This window comes from Mus caroli, unplaced genomic scaffold (assembly GCF_978045245.1).
Source record: "Mus caroli unplaced genomic scaffold, Mus_caroli_1 scaffold_9, whole genome shotgun sequence".
Taxonomy (NCBI): domain Eukaryota; kingdom Metazoa; phylum Chordata; class Mammalia; order Rodentia; family Muridae; genus Mus; species Mus caroli.
In genome coordinates, this window is record NW_028227264.1 from 24,360,269 (window position 1) to 24,378,619 (window position 18,351).

The following is an 18,351-nucleotide window of genomic DNA, read 5'->3' on the forward strand; positions in this document are numbered from 1 at the left end:
CCTGGGAGCTCTGGGAGTTCTGGTTGGTTGATATTGTTGTTCTTCCTATGGGGTTGCAAACCCCTTCAAATCCTTCAGTCCTTTCTCTAACTACTCCATTGGGGACCCTGCCTTCAGTCCAATGGTTGGCTGTGAGCATCTGCCTCTGTATTTGTCAGGTTCTGGCAGAGCCTCTCAGGAGACAGCTATATCAGGCTCCTTTCAACTTGTTCTTCTTGGCATCCACAATAGTGACTGGGTTTGGTGACTGTATGTGGTATGGATCTCCAGGTGGGGCAATCTCTGGATGACATTTGCTTCAGTCTCTGCTCCACACTTTGTCTTCGTATTTGCTCTCGTGAGGATTTTGTTCCCCCTTCTAAGAAGGACCGAAGCATCCACACTTTGGTCTTCCTTATTCTCTTGAGCTTCATGTAATCTGTGAATTGTATTCTGGGTATTCCGAGCTTTTGGGGAATATCCACTCATCAGTGAGTGCATAGCATGTGTGTTCTTTTGTGATTGGGTTATCTCACTCAGGATGATAATTTCTAGTTCTATCCACATGCCTAAGAATTTCATGAAGTCCCTAGTTACCTTCTAAACAAAGCTTACTGCCTTTTTCTTTTTGTGATCATTTAATTGTTATTATTCTTTAAATGTTAAAGTAAGTCCTGTCCCACCCCACCCCCCAACCTGTTTTCATACTGTATTTTTCAATTGGAAATTGTCTTCATTCCCTATGCTATGGGCTGCCTGTCTTCCCATGTTTGGACCAGCTCAGGATCTAAAACATGTTTAGAAAATAAAAAATGGTCATATATAATTTTATTAAACTAAAGTTTCAAGATTGAGAGACCCTTTCAATACAAAGGTCTATTAAACAGTTATAGATCCTAGCCTGAGAAAGGACCAAGTCCTCAGGTGGGATAGTTTACCTTCAACTAACAAGGTTATGTAGTAGCAAGTGGAAAGAGATGTTCCCTGAACCTAAAACTAGGAGTATTTGTATACAGCAAAATTGGAGACGGAGAGTATAAGTTGATTTTATTGAAGCGACATTAGGTAGAGGTTTGAGGGGCTGGATAAGGAAGTGGAGAAGCCTTAAGGCAGGCAGGCAGTTCATAAGCAGATGTACCCATTGCTTCCAGATTGTCAGAAGTTGCAGCCAGAAGGGGGCGGTACGTGGTGGTTCTCGATGGACTGGCATAAGAGTCTTAATCTGGATTTATAAATGTGTAAGAATCTGTCTCTCAGCTACAGTTGTTCTGATATCTTCCCTAAGCTCCTTTCTACCCTTTAGTTTTGTGATTAAATTCAAGGCATCTAAACTTTTTTTCTTATCTATCTCAATTAAAAGAAAAACATCTCCTTGAAGTAGCACAACACATACCTTGTGACTGAGCGCTGAAAAAACTTTGAAGGAAATACAGGTGGATTGTATTTAAGGTTATCTGTTTTGTTTTTGTTTTTGATTTTTAAAAGATTTATTTATTTTATATATGTGAGTACACTGTTGCTGTCTTCAGACACACCAGAAAAGGGCATCAGATCCCACTACAGATGGTTGTGAGCCACCGTGTGGTTGCTGGGAATTGAACTTAGGACCTCTGGTAGAGCAGTCAGTGTTCTTAACTGCTGAGCTATCTCTCCAGCCCTTGTTTTTTTTTTTTTTTTTAAGCTGGAAGTTATTTCGCAATCCTCTCTATTTCCAAGTAGAGCTAACTTTAGCACTTGACTTCCCGACCTTTGGCATTTTATGATGTTTGAAGGTCCTTATGGTTTGCAGCCTACTGGATGCAGACTGCTTTCTTTGTAATGTGTCATTGGCCACAGCATTGCTGACTTTGTGAATTATCCAGTTTACCATGGGACAACTTTACTCTATACACAGTCTTTTTTTTTTCTTATATTCCAACACAAACACGGATACCCTTTCACTTTTTATGTTTCCTCCCTGTGTTTGTCTAGCTATTAGAAGCTTGGTGATGTAGCCCTACAAGGGTCCCAAGGGTCAGGATGACTTTTCTAATTTATTGGAATTAGCAAGAACTAAGACGGGTGAACTAAAAACATGCCTGTGTGCTTAACTTTAATTATTATCAGAAGATTTTGCCTTTTATATATTCATGTTTTAGAAGTGCATATGAAAGTTGATGCCAATGAAGGGTGAGACATTGCCCATAATTTAGTATTATTGCCTTTAGTACCATTTTAATATTAAATTTAAAGATATTGTTTGAAATTTTGTTTTTTCTTACAAGTATTTTGTTAGCATTTAAGATGTTGAAAGTCAGTAGCAACCTTCTTTATAAACTTCTGAGATATCAGAATATTGTAACTTAGGGCTGGGATTCTAGGTAGTCAGTGATGGAGGGCTGGTCTAGGATGGCATGCAAAAGGCTAGAGTTTGATCCTTGGTAGAAAGGGAGGGGGAAGGGGCAAGAGATCTAGCAAGAGACATCTTGAAAGGGGGAAACACAAAGAGAGAGGTGAGAGAGGGGAAAAAGAGAGAGAGACGAGTTGAGGGGAAGGGAGAGGAGAAAAAGAAAATGAGTGAGAATAAATATGAGGGTATGAATGAGAACCTTGAAAGAATGTGTAGATCTGCTGTTCCTCAGCACACAGAAATTCCTGGCCAACAACCCATGTATATTTTCTAGATCTCAGATCTTGTAGGTTTTAAATACAAAATCTCAATATGCTGCATACTGGCCTCACTGAATATAGCACAGGGTGATCATGAACAGCATCGGCTCCTCCTTTCTTTACTTACTGTGCATTGAGGTTACAGGCATTCACCATCAATCACACCTGGTTTTAGTTGATATTGAGGACCAAACCCAAGACTTTGTGCGTTCATGGCAGGTGAGCATTCTGCCAACAGAACTGCATCTTCTGTCCCCTATTGCAATGTCTTGAGGGAACTTTTCACACCAGTGTTCATGGACCTGTTTGAGCTAATCCCTGTTTAAAGGGTGTTTTGAGAACTAATAGAAGCCATGAGAGGGGATGTTAGATGTTGACTCTGGGAATGTCAGGAGATGGAATGGCCTTTGGTCTTTGCTAGTGAGTCTCCTCTTTCAGTTGCCTCTGAAAATGTTTTGATAACTGATGGTCTCCTTGGGAGGAAAGCAGCAGCAGACCTTTGAAAACTAAAGCGGAGAAACTTGTGTTTTCCAAGTGTAGTGAAAATAAATGGAGGAAAGGTTGATTAAAGCTTCGAATATTGACCGCCATCTTTAAAGCCGTGGGACAGGTATAAAGAAGAGAACTATACACTTGATTATTGTGAGGAAGCCAGGTTCCAGCTCAGAAAAGGAAAGTTTCAGGCAAACCCAGGGAGACTGGGAGAATGAGACCTAGGGAGGGAGGGGTTCCAGGAAGGTGTTTTTAATCAACTGGTATTGTTAAAACAAAATTCCTTAACTTGGGTGGCTTATAAAAAGAAACAACCCCCCCCCCAAAAAAAAAACCAAAACAAAACAGAATTTTCTTACAGTTCTGAATATTGAAAACTCCAAGGTCAAGATACTGTCAGGGCCAAGCATGGTGGCATATACATACATACCTGTGATCCAAGGTAAGGCAGAAAAGTCCTGGGTTCCAGGCCAGACTAGACTATATGGTAAGACAATGTCATAATATGGGGGAAGGGGGAAAGAATGCCTTCTCGTTGTTTCCTCATCGAGAAGAGGAGGAGGAGGAGGCAATGCAGCTGCCTTGAGCTCCCTTACAAGGATATTGCTTCATTTTTCTGAGGCCCCAGCTTCCATTAGGAAGTTGATGGATGAATTTGGGGGTTAAACATCTATTCAGACCAGGAGCTATGTAGGCAACCTCAGATAATTGGTGCAAATCTGGGGGAATGTCCGAGCATGGCATCCATTGAGAATGAGTTTTTAACAGTGACAGTAACATGAGAGAGAGGAAGGGAAAAATTCCCGCTGTGGAAGGTGAGGCAGCTAGCCACCACAGAGCTTGAGTCTGTGTTAGGACTTCAGTATCCAGGGGATGATGATGCTCAGTAACTGGGACGCTTACACTAGACAGTTGTCAGACCATTGTTATTCAGGAAGAGCTGGAATATTCTACATACGTGTTGGTGTGGGTTTCTTTCATCATGTATCTCAAAGGAAGAGAACTGGGTTTTATTCAATGGACATCTCTGATAAGGTGCTCAGCTCAGAGGAATATAGTCAATGAAGAGTTTCTTATTATAAGAGACTAAGGTATCAGAACAGAACAGTGGCATGCATATTTTGCAAACTACAGCCCAATTTTCTTTCCCCTGCACCATAATGTTAGCTCAAAAAGCATCACATCAGTTCCTCCTTGACTGTTTCTGCCCCCTTTGGGAAGTGTACCTCTAATTGAACATTTGAGGCAAGAGTCACAGAGGCATCAAGCAATGCTTTAGTCAGTGTTAGGGTTTTTCACATTTCTCAGCTGGATACAAGTAAATAAAAATACTTCAGAAATTAAACGGGGGCTGAAATTTCAGAAGCAGGCTCAATTTCATCATTAATAACCAAAAGCCCACAAGTATCTGTGATGGCAAATAGTGTTTGAACCTAGGGAGACTATGATGAAAAGCAACAATGGAGACTTGTACCAAGACACATGGTCAAGATGTGAAGACACAAGAATGAGTAGGCCATTAGAGTGCAGGCTCTGGTTAAGGGTTGTCTGAGGCTGTATGGGCAAGATGATACCAGCTTCCACTGGGAAAAAAATAGACCAAGAAATGAAGTTGAGTCATGACAGCTGGAGACCACAGTACACTACAGAGTTTTGCACAGAATTCAAAGTAGATGCTGCTGTTTATTGTCCAGGTGGCTGAACAGCTGCCAGGACCAAAAGAGGAAGGGAGAAATCCTGGAGAAGGAACTATTTGTAAGTCCTGGTGTCAGTAGATTGGAGTCCTGGTGACACAAGGAGGGAGCAGATACTCAAATCCACTTGATAGACTTTGAACCAGTGTCTCAATGATCTTGGGATTTTCAGGTCCCATTATACATATCTTCAATCTTGGAAGATAACTTTGAAAATTAAGAACTCCTTGTTTCCATTTGGCTAGTTGTTGAGTTATGTCTGTAAGTTAGGAGGAACTACTAGCTTTAGGGAGACTTTGGGGAACTGAGGAATAAGCAGGAATCAAGTCTACCAGGAACCAATGCTCTAAACAGGAGCTGTGTCTGTGACCACTGTTTCATGGATCCTACCTCTGTTCCTAAGAGTGGATTGGATGACTACAGTCTGTTGCCATCTCTCCAAGTCCTCTTTGTGCCTTCTCTTAACTTCTTAATAAACCTCATGGTAGTATCTGCTGTCTACTTACTCTTGTAGTAATTTTGACACAGGATAAAAAGCTTTTAAGGCAAAAGAAAAGGAACAACAATTAAAAATCCCAAAGATGCATGAGTTTATTTTATATATATTTAGTGGAAGTGATGGAGCCTAGTATTCAGAACTGCATCTGAACTTTGCCAGTATACTTTTCTTTAGATGACAATTTATTCACTCACTCACTGCTTTTCTGTGTAAAGTCAGGTGCGGTAAAGTTCACCTGTAGTCCCCAGTGGGCTGGGGTAGAATGGTTCTGCATTCTAGGATAGCCTGGAGACTCTCTTCATTCACCCCCAGAACACTTTCATTTCCTGTTGCTTTGCTGCATGCCCCATAGGATGTTCAGGGACTTATCCTTTAAAGGAAACTCTGAAAGAAATTAATTTTATTCTTTGTCCTTTACAAAAATTATGGAAGATGGCAGCTTACATAAAAAGAGAAAAATAACTTAGTCCTTAAAAGGATAGCAATTAAGCTGGAGAGGGAGAGAGGGAGAGAAGGAGAGAGGGAGAGAGAGAGGGAGAGAGGGAGAGAGGGGGAGAGAGAGAGAGAGAGAGAGAGAGAGAGAGAGAGAGAGAGAGAGAGAGAGAAGAAGAAGGAGGAGGAGGAGGAGGAGGAGGAGGAGGAGGAGGAGGAGAAGAAGAAGAAGAAGAAGAAGAAGAAGAAGAAGAAGAAGAAGAAGAAGAAGAAGAAGAAGAAGAAGAAGAAGAAGAAGAAGAAGAAGAAGAAGAAGAAGAAGAAGAGGAGGAGGAGGAGGAGGAGGAGGAAAAGGGGGAGGAGAGGGAGGAGGAGAGGGAGGAGGAGAGGGAGGAGGAGAGGGAGGAGGAGAGGGAGGAGGAGAGGGAGGAGGAGAGGGAGGAGGAGAGGGAGAGATATTTCCCTGGAATGTTGACCTTTGGGTGGTAGGAGGGGCACTGTAGTGTAGTTTGCTAATCAGTTTCTCTCAGTTAAGATTCTTTGTTCCTGGGTGTCAGAGCCACTCCTAATAATTACATCTTTCAGCTAGATCATTGCCAGCATTCACTTCCAAAGGAAAGCAAATGACTTGGGTCATTCATAGGCTACAGCTCTTCCCAGTCATGCTAACTGAGCAGCTTCTGATGGGCCATTACAGGGTATTAACAGCTTTCTCATTCCCTGTGGTATGGATGGCTTCCTTACTCTCTCTGCTGTAATGAGAGGAAACCACTGGCTAGAAGCACACTTCTTATATGCATCAGGGAGATGATGTGAATGAAGAAGAGCAAACCTTGAAATCTTTAAAAAACATTTGTAGAACAAAGTTTGGTTTGTTTTTAATGTGTTATATTTGAAGTCATACTTGAAGATGATGATGGCAGTTATGTTTTAGAACAACTCACTATCTTGTTGAGATAATATATTTTACTGCAGATTACTTTTCTTGAGACAGTTTCAGGTGCCACAGGATCTTTAGAACACAGGCTGCAGATGTCTGTATGTGACACTTGAAGTCAGTCATTGGAATCTATTCCCAAGGAGTAGTGGCCTAGCTCTTAGTGTGTGGGAATTTAGCTTTGTTTTAGGCCTCTTATATTTCATTCCCTGACAGATTAGCAGTGTGAAATCACTAACAAAGCATGAATATTTTTCTTTTGGAGTTATGTGGGAACTGAGCAGTTGTATGGGGGGTGGGGGGGCTGGCTGGTGGTGTGACCTGGCGAAGGGCCTTAGAAGAGCAGGAAATGAAAGGCTGGAACAGCATGTTGGAGAAGCCAGGAAGGGTCTATTGCTAATGATTGGAGATAAGATAACAACCCATAAATGGAGTGCCTGGGGATAGATGCTGTCAATTTAACTGGGTGTTAGGGCAGGCCAAATCTGCATTTCTCTGTGAAGACTGACTCATCCTGTTTGTTGAGGCTTTGGAAAGGGTAATGGGACAAGTGTCTGCATGGTTCCGGAGTTGGAATTAGGAAGATAACAACAAAAGCCATGTTGGATAAAAGGGATACCTCAAGGTGATTTCAGGAAGACAGGTGAAACATATGTGAACACTGATTTCAACAATGAGAAGAAATCCTAGGCTTAGCATAGCAGGCCAGAGATGCTGTGGTAAGGGGTGAAAGCCAGGCACCCCAGCAGTGCTGCAGTAAGGGGTGAAAGCCGGGCTCCCCAGCAGTGCTGCAGTAAGGGGTGAAAGCCGGGCACCCCAGCAGTGCTGCAGTAAGGGGTGAAAAGCCGGGCTCCCCAGCAGTGCTGCAGTAAGGGGTGAAAGCCGGGCACTCTATTGATGCTACTGCAAGGCATGACTTGACCTGAGTAATGATGCTGGTTGAGCAATGGCTTCAGAATGGGTCTAGAAGCTTTTCCTCAGAGCTGGGTCTTTTAGGATAACAAGGGAGGGAGAGTAACGAACTAAGCTTGTAAAACCATATGGTAACATTTCAAAAGGTGAGAAAAAGATTCTTGGTTCTTCATTAGTTTCCAAAAGTGTGTGTTAAAGCATGTGTTTTACCTACCCTTGCCAGAAAGGGAAAAGGAGAACTACAAGAGCACAGGGCCTGAAGGGCCTGAAGTAGGCCTTGTAGCTTGACTGTCAGCAGTTAAAGACATGAATAGACATAAGGGAGTGTCTAATCAGATTGGTCCTTTATCAGAAGGCTGTTCTGAAAGTCCTTGTGTTGTCTCTTACAGTTATGAGCTAACAGGTTTGATTATAGCCCTTTTTTATTCCTACTAAGAGGCAGTTCTTGACAGATTGTTCCCCTATCATCTTTTCTACCACTACCTGCTTGCAGCATGATTGTGTGTCAGCTACTAACTCCAGTGGAGTTGGGCCAGGCTGTGTCTAAATTAAGTGCTTATGTATATGCTAAAGGCCAAATTCAGATTCTACTTTAAGAGTACAGCAAACTATTATAATGATAAAGATGTCTTGCTAGGTTAGGTCAAAGGTCACTTACAAGGTAGGTAGATACCATGTCTAGTTACCATTAGTTTGAACTAGATTTGAGACAAATTGTGGGCCTGAGTACCAGAGGTTTTTCTATGGAGATCTCTGGCCAGGCCTGGTGCAAGGATTCTGGTGAAAGGAAGCGAGTGTGGGCAGGGAGGCGTGAAGTCTCTGTCGTGCCTTCCCGGTCACTCTGGTCACTCCAAGAGGCTCTGCACTGAGTTGGGCTGGGCTGGACCTATGAAGCCGACTATCCAGTGAGGAGTGCGGCAGAAGCTCAGGCAGCGCTTTGGGAGAGCAGGTCTCTTCCCAAGTGTTTCAGCTCTCAGAACAAAAGACTCAGATGACAGAGTAGTTCTCACACACCTTTAATTCCCTGGGTGTAAGGAGCCGCCCTCACATTGGCCATTACAAGATGGCGCTGATGGCACTGGCACCTGTGTAAACAAACCATCTGCACATGCGCTGGGGTAGTTTCCCACCCCATGTGCTCTGCCTTCCCCGTGACGACAACTCCGGCTGATGGGCTGCAGTCAATCAGGGAGCGACACGTCCGAGGCGGAGGACAGTCCTCCATAAAAGGGACGGGTTTTCGCCATTCAGGGATTCTCTCTATCTCTCTCTGGCGCTCTCTTCGCCACTGGCTCCTGAAGGGGTAAGCAATAAAGCTTGTGCTGCAGAAGATTCCGGTTGCCCTGAGCGTGTTCTTACCAGGGGGAACAAAAGCGCGGGCAATACCAGGGTAGGATTTATATACAGTTTTGGGGGTGACACAGGGTTCAACAGCAGGTACCTCTCATTGGCTTGGACTGAGAGCTTAGGGTAAACCTTATTTGCATGTGGGAAGGCTTGGTGCAGCTCCTCTGTGACTGATAGCCACACACCTCTTCTGCGGGGGCTGAGGGGGCGATTACTTTGACAGGAGCCAGGGGTCCAGGAGACATGATCGAACACCTTCCGTCCCATGTAGGTGGAAATCTTCACCCATCGGGTCCCCGGGGTTCCAGACCCAAAGGTCAACTGGTCAACTGCAGACCAGGCTGTCTGTGCATAGCCCACTTGTCCCTTTTTCTTTTTATAAGGGAGAGGTGTCAACAGAATAACTGTTATGTCGGGAACAGTTTGATACTGAAGCAAGACCTGATTGGTAGTGATATTTTGCAATGCTACTCATCTGCTACTTTAGAAACTGAATGAGACAGGGTGCCAAGAGAAGCAAAGCTCCAATGGCTAGTGTGGGGCCAAGGAGGGGAACATCCCAGGCTACCAAGGGGTTAGAATACCACAGGTCCTCTGACATACACTGACAGTGGACAAATTGCCAGGAGAAAAGGCTTATGCATGTGTTTTACATGCTGTGTGCATCAGAGGCCCTCAAGATATGCAACTCAAAGAGGGTCAGATGAATGAAGTACAAATACTCTCTATAGGGGGATGAGATATCGAGCCAGGGAGAGCCAGGGAGCCGTTGACACCTTCTGGGCTATAGTAAATGATTTTTAGTAGAAAGGAATGAACCCCAAGGAGCAGACCACAGACTTTAACCAGGTTGCTCTCATCTCTGGACATGGGAGCCACAAGTTAAGGAAACAGGATATCAATGCAAATCTTATCTTCTGCAGACTGAGTTTCTCTAGAAATACGGCGTCCATTTGAGTATATGAGGGTTGTTTATGCCTTTCTCTCCAGTGGTTGAGGTATCCTGGTTACTTGGCAAGGTTCCTAGGGGAGGGTACTTAAGAAGGTTGTATTTCCTTGAGAAGTTTACTTCTTCAGATAAGAAGATGTGAGAGAGTCCTTACATGCTTTGGGGAAGAAGAAGGAAGAGAAAATTAGATAGTCCTTGTTTCAGAGAATAGTCCTAAGGCCTTCCACTTTCTTTTTAATTCGAAAGCACGCCAAAACCATACTATGAAATATTGTTTTTTTAAGCCTTAAGGAGTTAGGGTACAGAAAATAAAAATTGGACCAGATTGCTAAATATGGATTCCAGTTCATATCCTCTAGTTACAAATAAATCTGCCTTTTGGTGACTATAGGAAAGAGACCATGGATGACCCAAAGGCACAGAAGAAATATGTACCATCAAATACCCTGTCAAATGGGAAGTTGCTCTCTTAATTTTTAGGAATAGATGTCAGTGAATGATGAAGGACATTGACAAGGTGGGGCTTTTGAAATGACATTTTAATTCTTTGTCATCATGCTCTAAATATGAAGATACTATTGGAATAAATCCCATTTTTTTATTTAAAGTGGAAGTCTGCAAAACTAAATGAAAACAAAGAAGTAGGTCAAGAGGCACTAGGAAGGCATCCCCGCTTTTCTCGGTGGGGTTGTCTAGAGCTTCCCCCATACAGCTAAGTTGTTCCTTTTCAGACCATTGGTGCTTTTGAGAAGTGGAAGATTAGTGGTTTTCAAAATGTGGTGGGGGCTGGGGGGAGTGTAAAACTCCTTTCAGTGGACTCAAAATCTAAGCTGTCTTCACAGGGTCACTGTGCCATTTGCTTTTTTTTTTTTTTTTTGGTTCTCATTCTGTTGTGAGAACATAGTGACATACCTCAGGGCATGTGGGAGATAGCCAGAGACTGAGTGTAGGAGCAGCTATGAGCATCCAGATGGCCTCTGTGAAGCTGGATTTTAAAGGTAGTTCCACAAACAACAGGGCTGCTCCTCTATCTCCCTTCTCGTTCATTTGTTTGTTTTTTTTTTTTTTACTGCCTCTTTCTCTTCCTCCTCCTCCTACTCCTCCTCCTTTTTCTCCTCCTTCTTTCTCTTTCTTCTCCTCCTTCTTCCTCTTCCTGCCACTTCCTCTTTCTCCTCCTTCCTCCTGTCTTCCTCCCTCCTTTTCCTCCTCCTTCTTCCTTTTCCTTCCTATTCTTCCTTCCTCTTCCTCCTCTTCCCTCCTGTCTTCCTCCTTTCTCCTTCCTCCTGTCTTCCTCCTTTCTTCTTCTCCTTCCTCCTCCTTTTTTCTCCTTTCTTCCTCCTTTCTCCCTTTCCCTCCTTCTTCCTCCTCCTTCTCCCTTCTCTTTCCTCCTCCTTCTCCCTCCTCCTTCCTCCTTTTTCCTTCTTCTTCTTCCTCCTCCTTCCTTCTTCCTTATTCTTGCTTGCTGTTTTTTCTTCCTTTGTCATTTTTTTCTTGTCTTCGTTGTCATTGTCTCCTTCCTTTTCTTTGTGTTCTTGTTCTTCCAAAAACATTACAATCTTTTTTTTTTTTTTTTTGGTTTTCTGAGACAGGGTTTCTCTGCGTAGCCCTGGCTGTCCTGGAACTCACTCTGTAGATCAGGCTGGCCTCAAACTCAGAAATCCGCCTGCCTCTGCCTCCCGAGTGCTGGAATTAAAGGCGTGCGCCACCACGCCTGACCCAAACATTACGTTCTTAGCAAATGAATAGTGCTTAATTTTTTCAGCTTCAATATCTAATGCTGTAATAATAGTAGATAAAAAATACACAAGGAAATGCTTTTAGCACCATGTGCTGGCTGAGATCATGTGAAAATAAAATCTCCTCCTGTTCACCTTTTATTACACCTAGCAGATGGTGCTTTATGGTTTTCAACTCATTTTGGAATGAGCATTAATATAAAAGACCTAGTCCTTAAAACAAAAAAGAGAAAATACGGTAATTGACCATTTACTAGGATAGTTTTAAGAAGGTTCCTAACTTTTAGCTCTTGTCTGTCCATAGGATAAAAGTTTAGTATGTTTTCAAAAGAAAAAAGGGATACAATATGTGAACTGGCCACACCTGGAAGCAAGTTTGTATTAAGAGAAAAAATTAAAAATTAGATTGACAGAACCTAGCAAAGGATGGGAAATTATTGAACACTTGCTGAATCCCATTATTTATTATCCTAATTCTTAAAATGGAAAAATGTAGTCCAAGAATATTTACCAGTAGTACAAAAGGAAATTAAAAAATAAAAACAAAAAGGGTCCATGATTTCGTGATTTTTTTTTTTTCAATTAAGCACCTAAATCTAACCAAGTCCCAGTATTGAGTCATTTCTTCAGCACTGAGGTATAAGATTGGTGCTCTGTGAATGTTTTCAAAGCAGGGCTTGACAGTGAAGCTAGGTAACAAAGCTGTAATTCAGTGCCCTGGAATTTTTCTACACATGCTATCTTAATGGAAATTTACCAGAAATTTCTTGCCAGAATAAACACATTTCCTTCAGGAATGAAAGACTTGATTTTCTTCTATTCAGCCGCACCTCTTTCCTGTGAGCAGATAAACCAAATTATTTGGTATTAATTCTTATACTTCTCCCAGTTCACAGGACTCATCTTAGTCTCTAACAGGAACCAGAAGAGCTAGAAGTATGGAATAAGAAGATGGCAGTCAATTTTATACTTCAGTGAGAGAGAAAACAAAAGCAAAGACATGATGATCGCACAGTTAACATGAAATAAAACAACAGCAAAAATGAATGGGCACATCTGTGAATCGGCTTTATGTATTCTGACAGGTGTCCTGATTGAGGACGTGAACCACACACACGTGAACGGGGCTGCGGATTCTGGAAGTGTCAACATTGTATGAGACAGGGTGACTTTTTATGAGTGATTTTCAACCAAGACTGAATACTCTATACTGACAGTCCACAGTGTTAAGTGTCATTAGTCGCCCAGCTCGGGAGCAACATTCCTGTGACATAACCTGGATGAGTGGGCTAGGAGGGAGGATAGATATCGCCTTTGAGTTAAAGATGGAGGGGGCCCACAGTGGACAATGGAGACTGGATGAAAGAGATTCCCAGACTTCCCTCCATTTCTCCATTAACCCTGTTCCCTGAAATCCACTTCAAGGTTGCTGTTAGGGAAAGAGGTAATATTTATGGGGGTGGGTGTCTCACTCCATAGCCCAGGGTGACCTGACATTTGAAATGGTGCTGGCTTAGTTGGCTGAGTGTTGAGGTTGCTAGGGTGGGTTCCACACCCTACTCCAGGTGAGACTGCAGAGATCCTTCCTTTCATTCTCATGAGCAGCAATAATGAAATACTTAAGATCCACAGAGCCAGCCTTAGCAAGTAAACCTTGCCTACCAGCGCATCGCAGCTCCGTCTCCAGTTATGGCCCATTTCTTTGGAAGTTTTTCTTGACATGTTTTTCTTTTTAACAAACTATTTGACATTCAACTGGATAGATTTGTCTGAGTCTAAGGACTTGCGCTCTCACACAGCATTTAGAGCCTACTCTTTAAATAATTGTTGGAAGGAGCAGTTTAGATGTGAGGATATCATTCATGGATGAATAATAAATTTTATCTTATTGTGTTTCTCTTTTTTGTCAATATGTACAGGAAATAAAACCAGTCTAGCAATTATTGCTTCTTAGCTACCCTTCTTGGGAGATAAAATACACTTTGAAATTAGAATAATAAAACACTTTCCACCAACTATTATACCACTCAAACAATAATTTTTAAATAAAAAAAAAAACATTTTATGTCAAGAAAAAAACACCAGAGATGAAAGTGCAGTTTCTTTGAAGTGCTTACGTGACGTTTTCTTTCTATCTGTAAATAATAAGAAATAAAAATTATTTTCTATTCTGTATTGGTTTTTATTGTAGATTCTCATAATTCAATGTTAGAAGTAGGTTGTATTAAGTCTAAGGAAAAGTAGTTTAGTTGGTGTCATAAAGATCTCATTCAAGAGCTGCTGAGACAGACAGCAGGTTCTCTGCCAAGGCATTACTTGCTGCCAAGTCTGGTGACTATAGTTGAGTGCCGGGGACCTACAAAATAGCATGAGAGAACTGAGTCTACTGAGTTGTGCCTTGACTTCCACACATACTCCATGATTTGTGCACCCTCTCCTACCCACAATAAATACTCGAAGTGAAAGTAAATCTCATTCAATTTATTTTTTTCATAAATAACAGGAAATGTCTGAGGCAATTTCAAGTTATCAAGAATTTCCAGCAAATGTGTATTTAGACATGTTAGAAACTATTTATATGTACAAGTTATGAGTGCATTTATAAGTTTTTAAAGTCCTTCCTTCAGTAGACTGTAAAGGAAATTTCATAAATTAGCTTCTGTATATTTCACTTTGGAAAATAAGATTCACTGGTGGCAGCAATTGCCTATAAATTGGTTGAGTTTGGTATATAAATATAATTGATAAAAGTTATGCACTCTATGGGGGACTTTTGGGATAGCATTGGAAATGTAAATGAGGAAAATACCTAATTAAAAAAAATTATCTAAAACAAAAACTGCAAAAAATATTTTGATTAAAAAAAATTATGCACTCTATAAAATTTACTCCCCATTTCTTTGTGAATAGCAAATAATCACATCTCACTCTACTGCTTTCCAAACACAATATTAGAATTTTATTTACATGTCATATTTAAGTGTGTCTAAGAGAAAGGGCATGTTAGTTGTCATTCTTTCTTTCTTGTCGTTCTTTTCAGCAAAGCATGCAACCTAAGTGAATCATTAAGCTGTTTCCTTTGAGTGTTAGTGACCATGATATCTCGCAATTAACAAAACAAGTGTGAACTGAAGGAGTTTCTAGACTCTGCAGCTCTGTGCTATGATGTTTTGGCAATGGTGCCAGTTTTTCATCTGAAATGAACCACATTTTGTTTTGTGTTTCTAGTCGCAGATATGGCCAACACACCCTAAACCAAGAAAGCTCCAGCAAAGTTTCCGAGAGACCTCCATTTGATCGATCGAGTTCTCAGGACTCTTTGGATGAAGTATCAATGGAAGCCTATTGGACAGAACTAGAAAACATCAAGAGGTCGAATGAAAATCGCCAAGAAGGTCAAGAGGCCATAGTTGTCAAAGAACCTGATGGTAATGTCTACGTGAATAAGAGATGTCTATCAGTAGAAATGGATGTCCAGAAAGGAAGGGAACAGACCCCAAGTAACACTGCTGGTTGCCTTTGAACTTAAAGGTTACTGGATAATAGCAGATAAAAGAGTCCAAATACCAGGTACAAGTGTTGTACCTGGTACAAGCATATCCATTTTATTAGAGATTCAGTGAGTTAGACTTGCAGCTTACAAATCATCTACACTGACTTAACTGCTTCCATAATATATTAGCCTCAAGGCTATCTCATCTCCAGGAAGTGTGAATGGGTGATGGTAAGCTTCCAACTTCGCAGTGATTCAGTTTTTCCACTTGTCAAGTAGCTTGATTTGTTATAACTATGTTGTTTTTGAAGTCTGTTTTCTTCTATCTCCGAGTGTGTTGCTGTAATCTTTCTCCTTTAAGGAAGAGCAAATAAGTTTATTCTACTTTTCCATATATGGTAGCCTTTTCAACATTCGAGGGTGCTCCTCTTGTTTCTAGCCAATACATTTCTAGATGGGTATGAGCAACCTGTGTGTGTGGTTTTCTTGACCTCTGCTAGATCTGGTCCTCTCTTGTTCAGCACAGTATCCAGACAGTCTGCTTTGCCAATGGAGAGGTACAGCTTTGGATGATAAAAGACATAAGCATTTTCAGTTCCCTTAGTTCCAGTGCTCCCTTAGCTGCTGCTTCTGGTGGTTAGTGCATCGTTTTTCTTACTTTTCCTCCTAACAGTCTTCTATATACACTTTATTATTATATTTGGTATTCTAAAGTTAACATGCAGTACTTCACTTTTTAATATTTTTCTTAAGTTTTGTACTATTTCTTTAATCTTTTAAATTCATGACGACACCATATTCATGAAGCCTGATTTGTCCTTAAAATTGTGGCTTTCTTTCTGGGCTATTCATAAATATTTATGTACATTTTCGTGTCCCAGTAAGTTACATAAATGCCAAAAGGAAATGAAATAAAATCATTATCAGTTCTGTGATCCATTAGAATAGATACCCTTAACTCTGACCTCAGTGTCTGAGTTAAGTATCACTATAAATAGTATTTTCTTCTTTTCTATGATATTGCTTTAAAAATCTGCCAATATTGATCTGGAGCCTGGCTTCTGTGCTCTTGTTCAACAGAGTCTCACTATGTAGAATACAATTATTTTAATTTTTTTAATCCTCCTGCTTCATTCTTCAAAGAGCTGGGATTTTAGGTGTTTGTCACCATACCAGGCTTGAATATTTTTCTCAATTCAATATTTCTCAGACTGATAAAAGAAAACCATATTCTGCTAATTTGATGTCTCATCTATTTTCTCCTTTACTTTTCTAAATACATTATAAGTAAAACTTATCTTATTTGTTATAATTACTATCATCTTTCAGTCTGTGTTTCAAGACAGAAGTAACTTGCCACTTGGTCAGTAGGAAACAATATGTTAGGGAAAACCACACTTAAGCTTTGGCTGTTTGATAATTCTCCAAACTTAAGTTGAATTAACAGATGATAAATACCAATGGACATAACTCTGTATACTCATATTTTTGCTCCTCCTCCTCCTCTTTCTGCTCCTTCTCCTCCTCCTGCTGCTGCTGCTTCTTCATCTTCTTCATCTTTCTTCTTCTTCTTCTTCTTCTTCTTCTTCTTCTTCTTCTTCTTCTTCTTCTTCTTCTTCTTCTTCTTCTTCTTCTTTTCCTTCCCTTCCTCCTCCTCTTCCTCCTTCTCCCCCTCCTTCCCCCTCCTTCTTTGAGATGATCTCCTGGAACTCACTATATAGCTTAGACTGGCCTCCCACTTATAGAGATATATGGGCCCTTACCTCCTGTGCTGGGATTAAAGGCAGGAGCCACAGTGCCCACCTCTTCCTAAATTTTAAATAGTTTGAGTTTTCCTTCTGTTTTTAACATACTAAGTGGGCATAACAATCTTGTTTTCCTTGTGCTGACAATGTCAAACTCCTTCCTCTCCATCACTCTGAGTTGGCACATCTGGAGTATTGTTTAACCTGTCTATTCATCAATAATCACAATGCCCAGCTGTTTTCTTTGAGGCCCAGGCTATTGATGCTTGATTTCTACATTCAAGGAGTTACTCAAGTGCAGAAGGACAGAGAGCAGTCATGAGTGACACAGATGAGAACATTTGCAAAATATCATGATATTTGGTCAGGAAGTAGCTCTGATAGCTCTCATTTAGTTTATACAAGAAAAGGCAGAATTATATTTGGTGACAGTTCTGAAATGGGGTATAGACATTTTTGTGTCCTTTGTTACCTGTCCTTTTTTATTTCTTTCTAAACATGGTACTTGAGGTGACTCTATTCTAGTTTTCCATCTGTTTTTCTATAAGCTTCATTAGATCTTAGATAATGTAGAATCCCTTGATATACAGGAAATGATTGGTTCCAGGACCTCTAGAGCCTAGAGAATCCAAATCAACAGATAGATACTAAAATGTGTTGTATGAATTTGCATCAACCTATTTATGTACTCCTATATTTTGAAACCATCACATTATCCTTTAGAATGTGTGGTGCAATGCACAAAGTACTATATAGATAGTTATGATGTTGTGTTTAGGTAGGTCATGAAGGAGTCTGTTACAGGGTGCTCCAAAATGTAGAGTTCTTCCTGAGCTACATAGCGAGACTCTGTCTAAATAGAAAGAAAGAAAGAAGGAAAGAAAGAAGCCGGGCGTGGTGGCGCACGCCTTTAATCCCAGCACTCGGGAGGCAGAGGCAGGCGGATTTCTGAGTTCGAGGCCAGCCTGGTCTACAAAGTGAGTTCCAGGACAGCCGGGCTATACAGAGAAACCCTGTCTCGAAAAAACCAAAAAACAAAACAAAACAAACAAACAAACAAACAAAAAAAAAAGAAAGAAAGAAAGAAAGGAAGGAAGGAAGGAAGAGTAAAAGAGAAAGAAAGAGAAAGGAAGGAAGGAAGGAAGGAAGGAAGGAAGGAAGAAAGAAAGAAAGAAAGAAAGAAAAAGAAAGAAAGAAAGAAAGAAAGAAAGAAAGAAAGAAAGAAAGAAAGAAAGAAAGAAAGAAAGAGGAAGAAGGAAGGATTGGACAAATAGTTGATACCTATGTTCAGATCAGGCACTACTTTTAGCAGCACATCAAATCTAGGTTAGTTGAATCTTCATATGTGGAGACCTCAGACATGGAAGGCAACTATAATTTATAATTGAATTCCTACTTTTTTTGTTTTCACTTGATTCCGTTATTTATTTAGCTTTCAGGCAATCTCTCTCTTTTTTTTTTCATTGAAAATAATGTGCTTTAAAACT

The 18,351-nt window shown here is 40.9% G+C and overlaps 1 protein-coding gene across 5 annotated transcripts in view; it reads left to right on the top strand.

Annotated features, from left to right (window-relative positions):
* Arhgap18 (Rho GTPase activating protein 18) overlaps positions 1-18,351 on the top strand; it is a 258,522-nt gene that overhangs the window by 165,419 nt on the left and 74,752 nt on the right. For all 5 annotated transcript variants that reach the window (XM_029482498.2, XM_029482496.2, XM_021175112.3 and 2 more), the window contains exon 2: positions 14,855-15,054. In XM_029482498.2, coding sequence (XP_029338358.1) covers positions 14,855-15,054 — 200 coding nt within the window. The remainder of the gene's footprint in view (positions 1-14,854; positions 15,055-18,351) is intronic.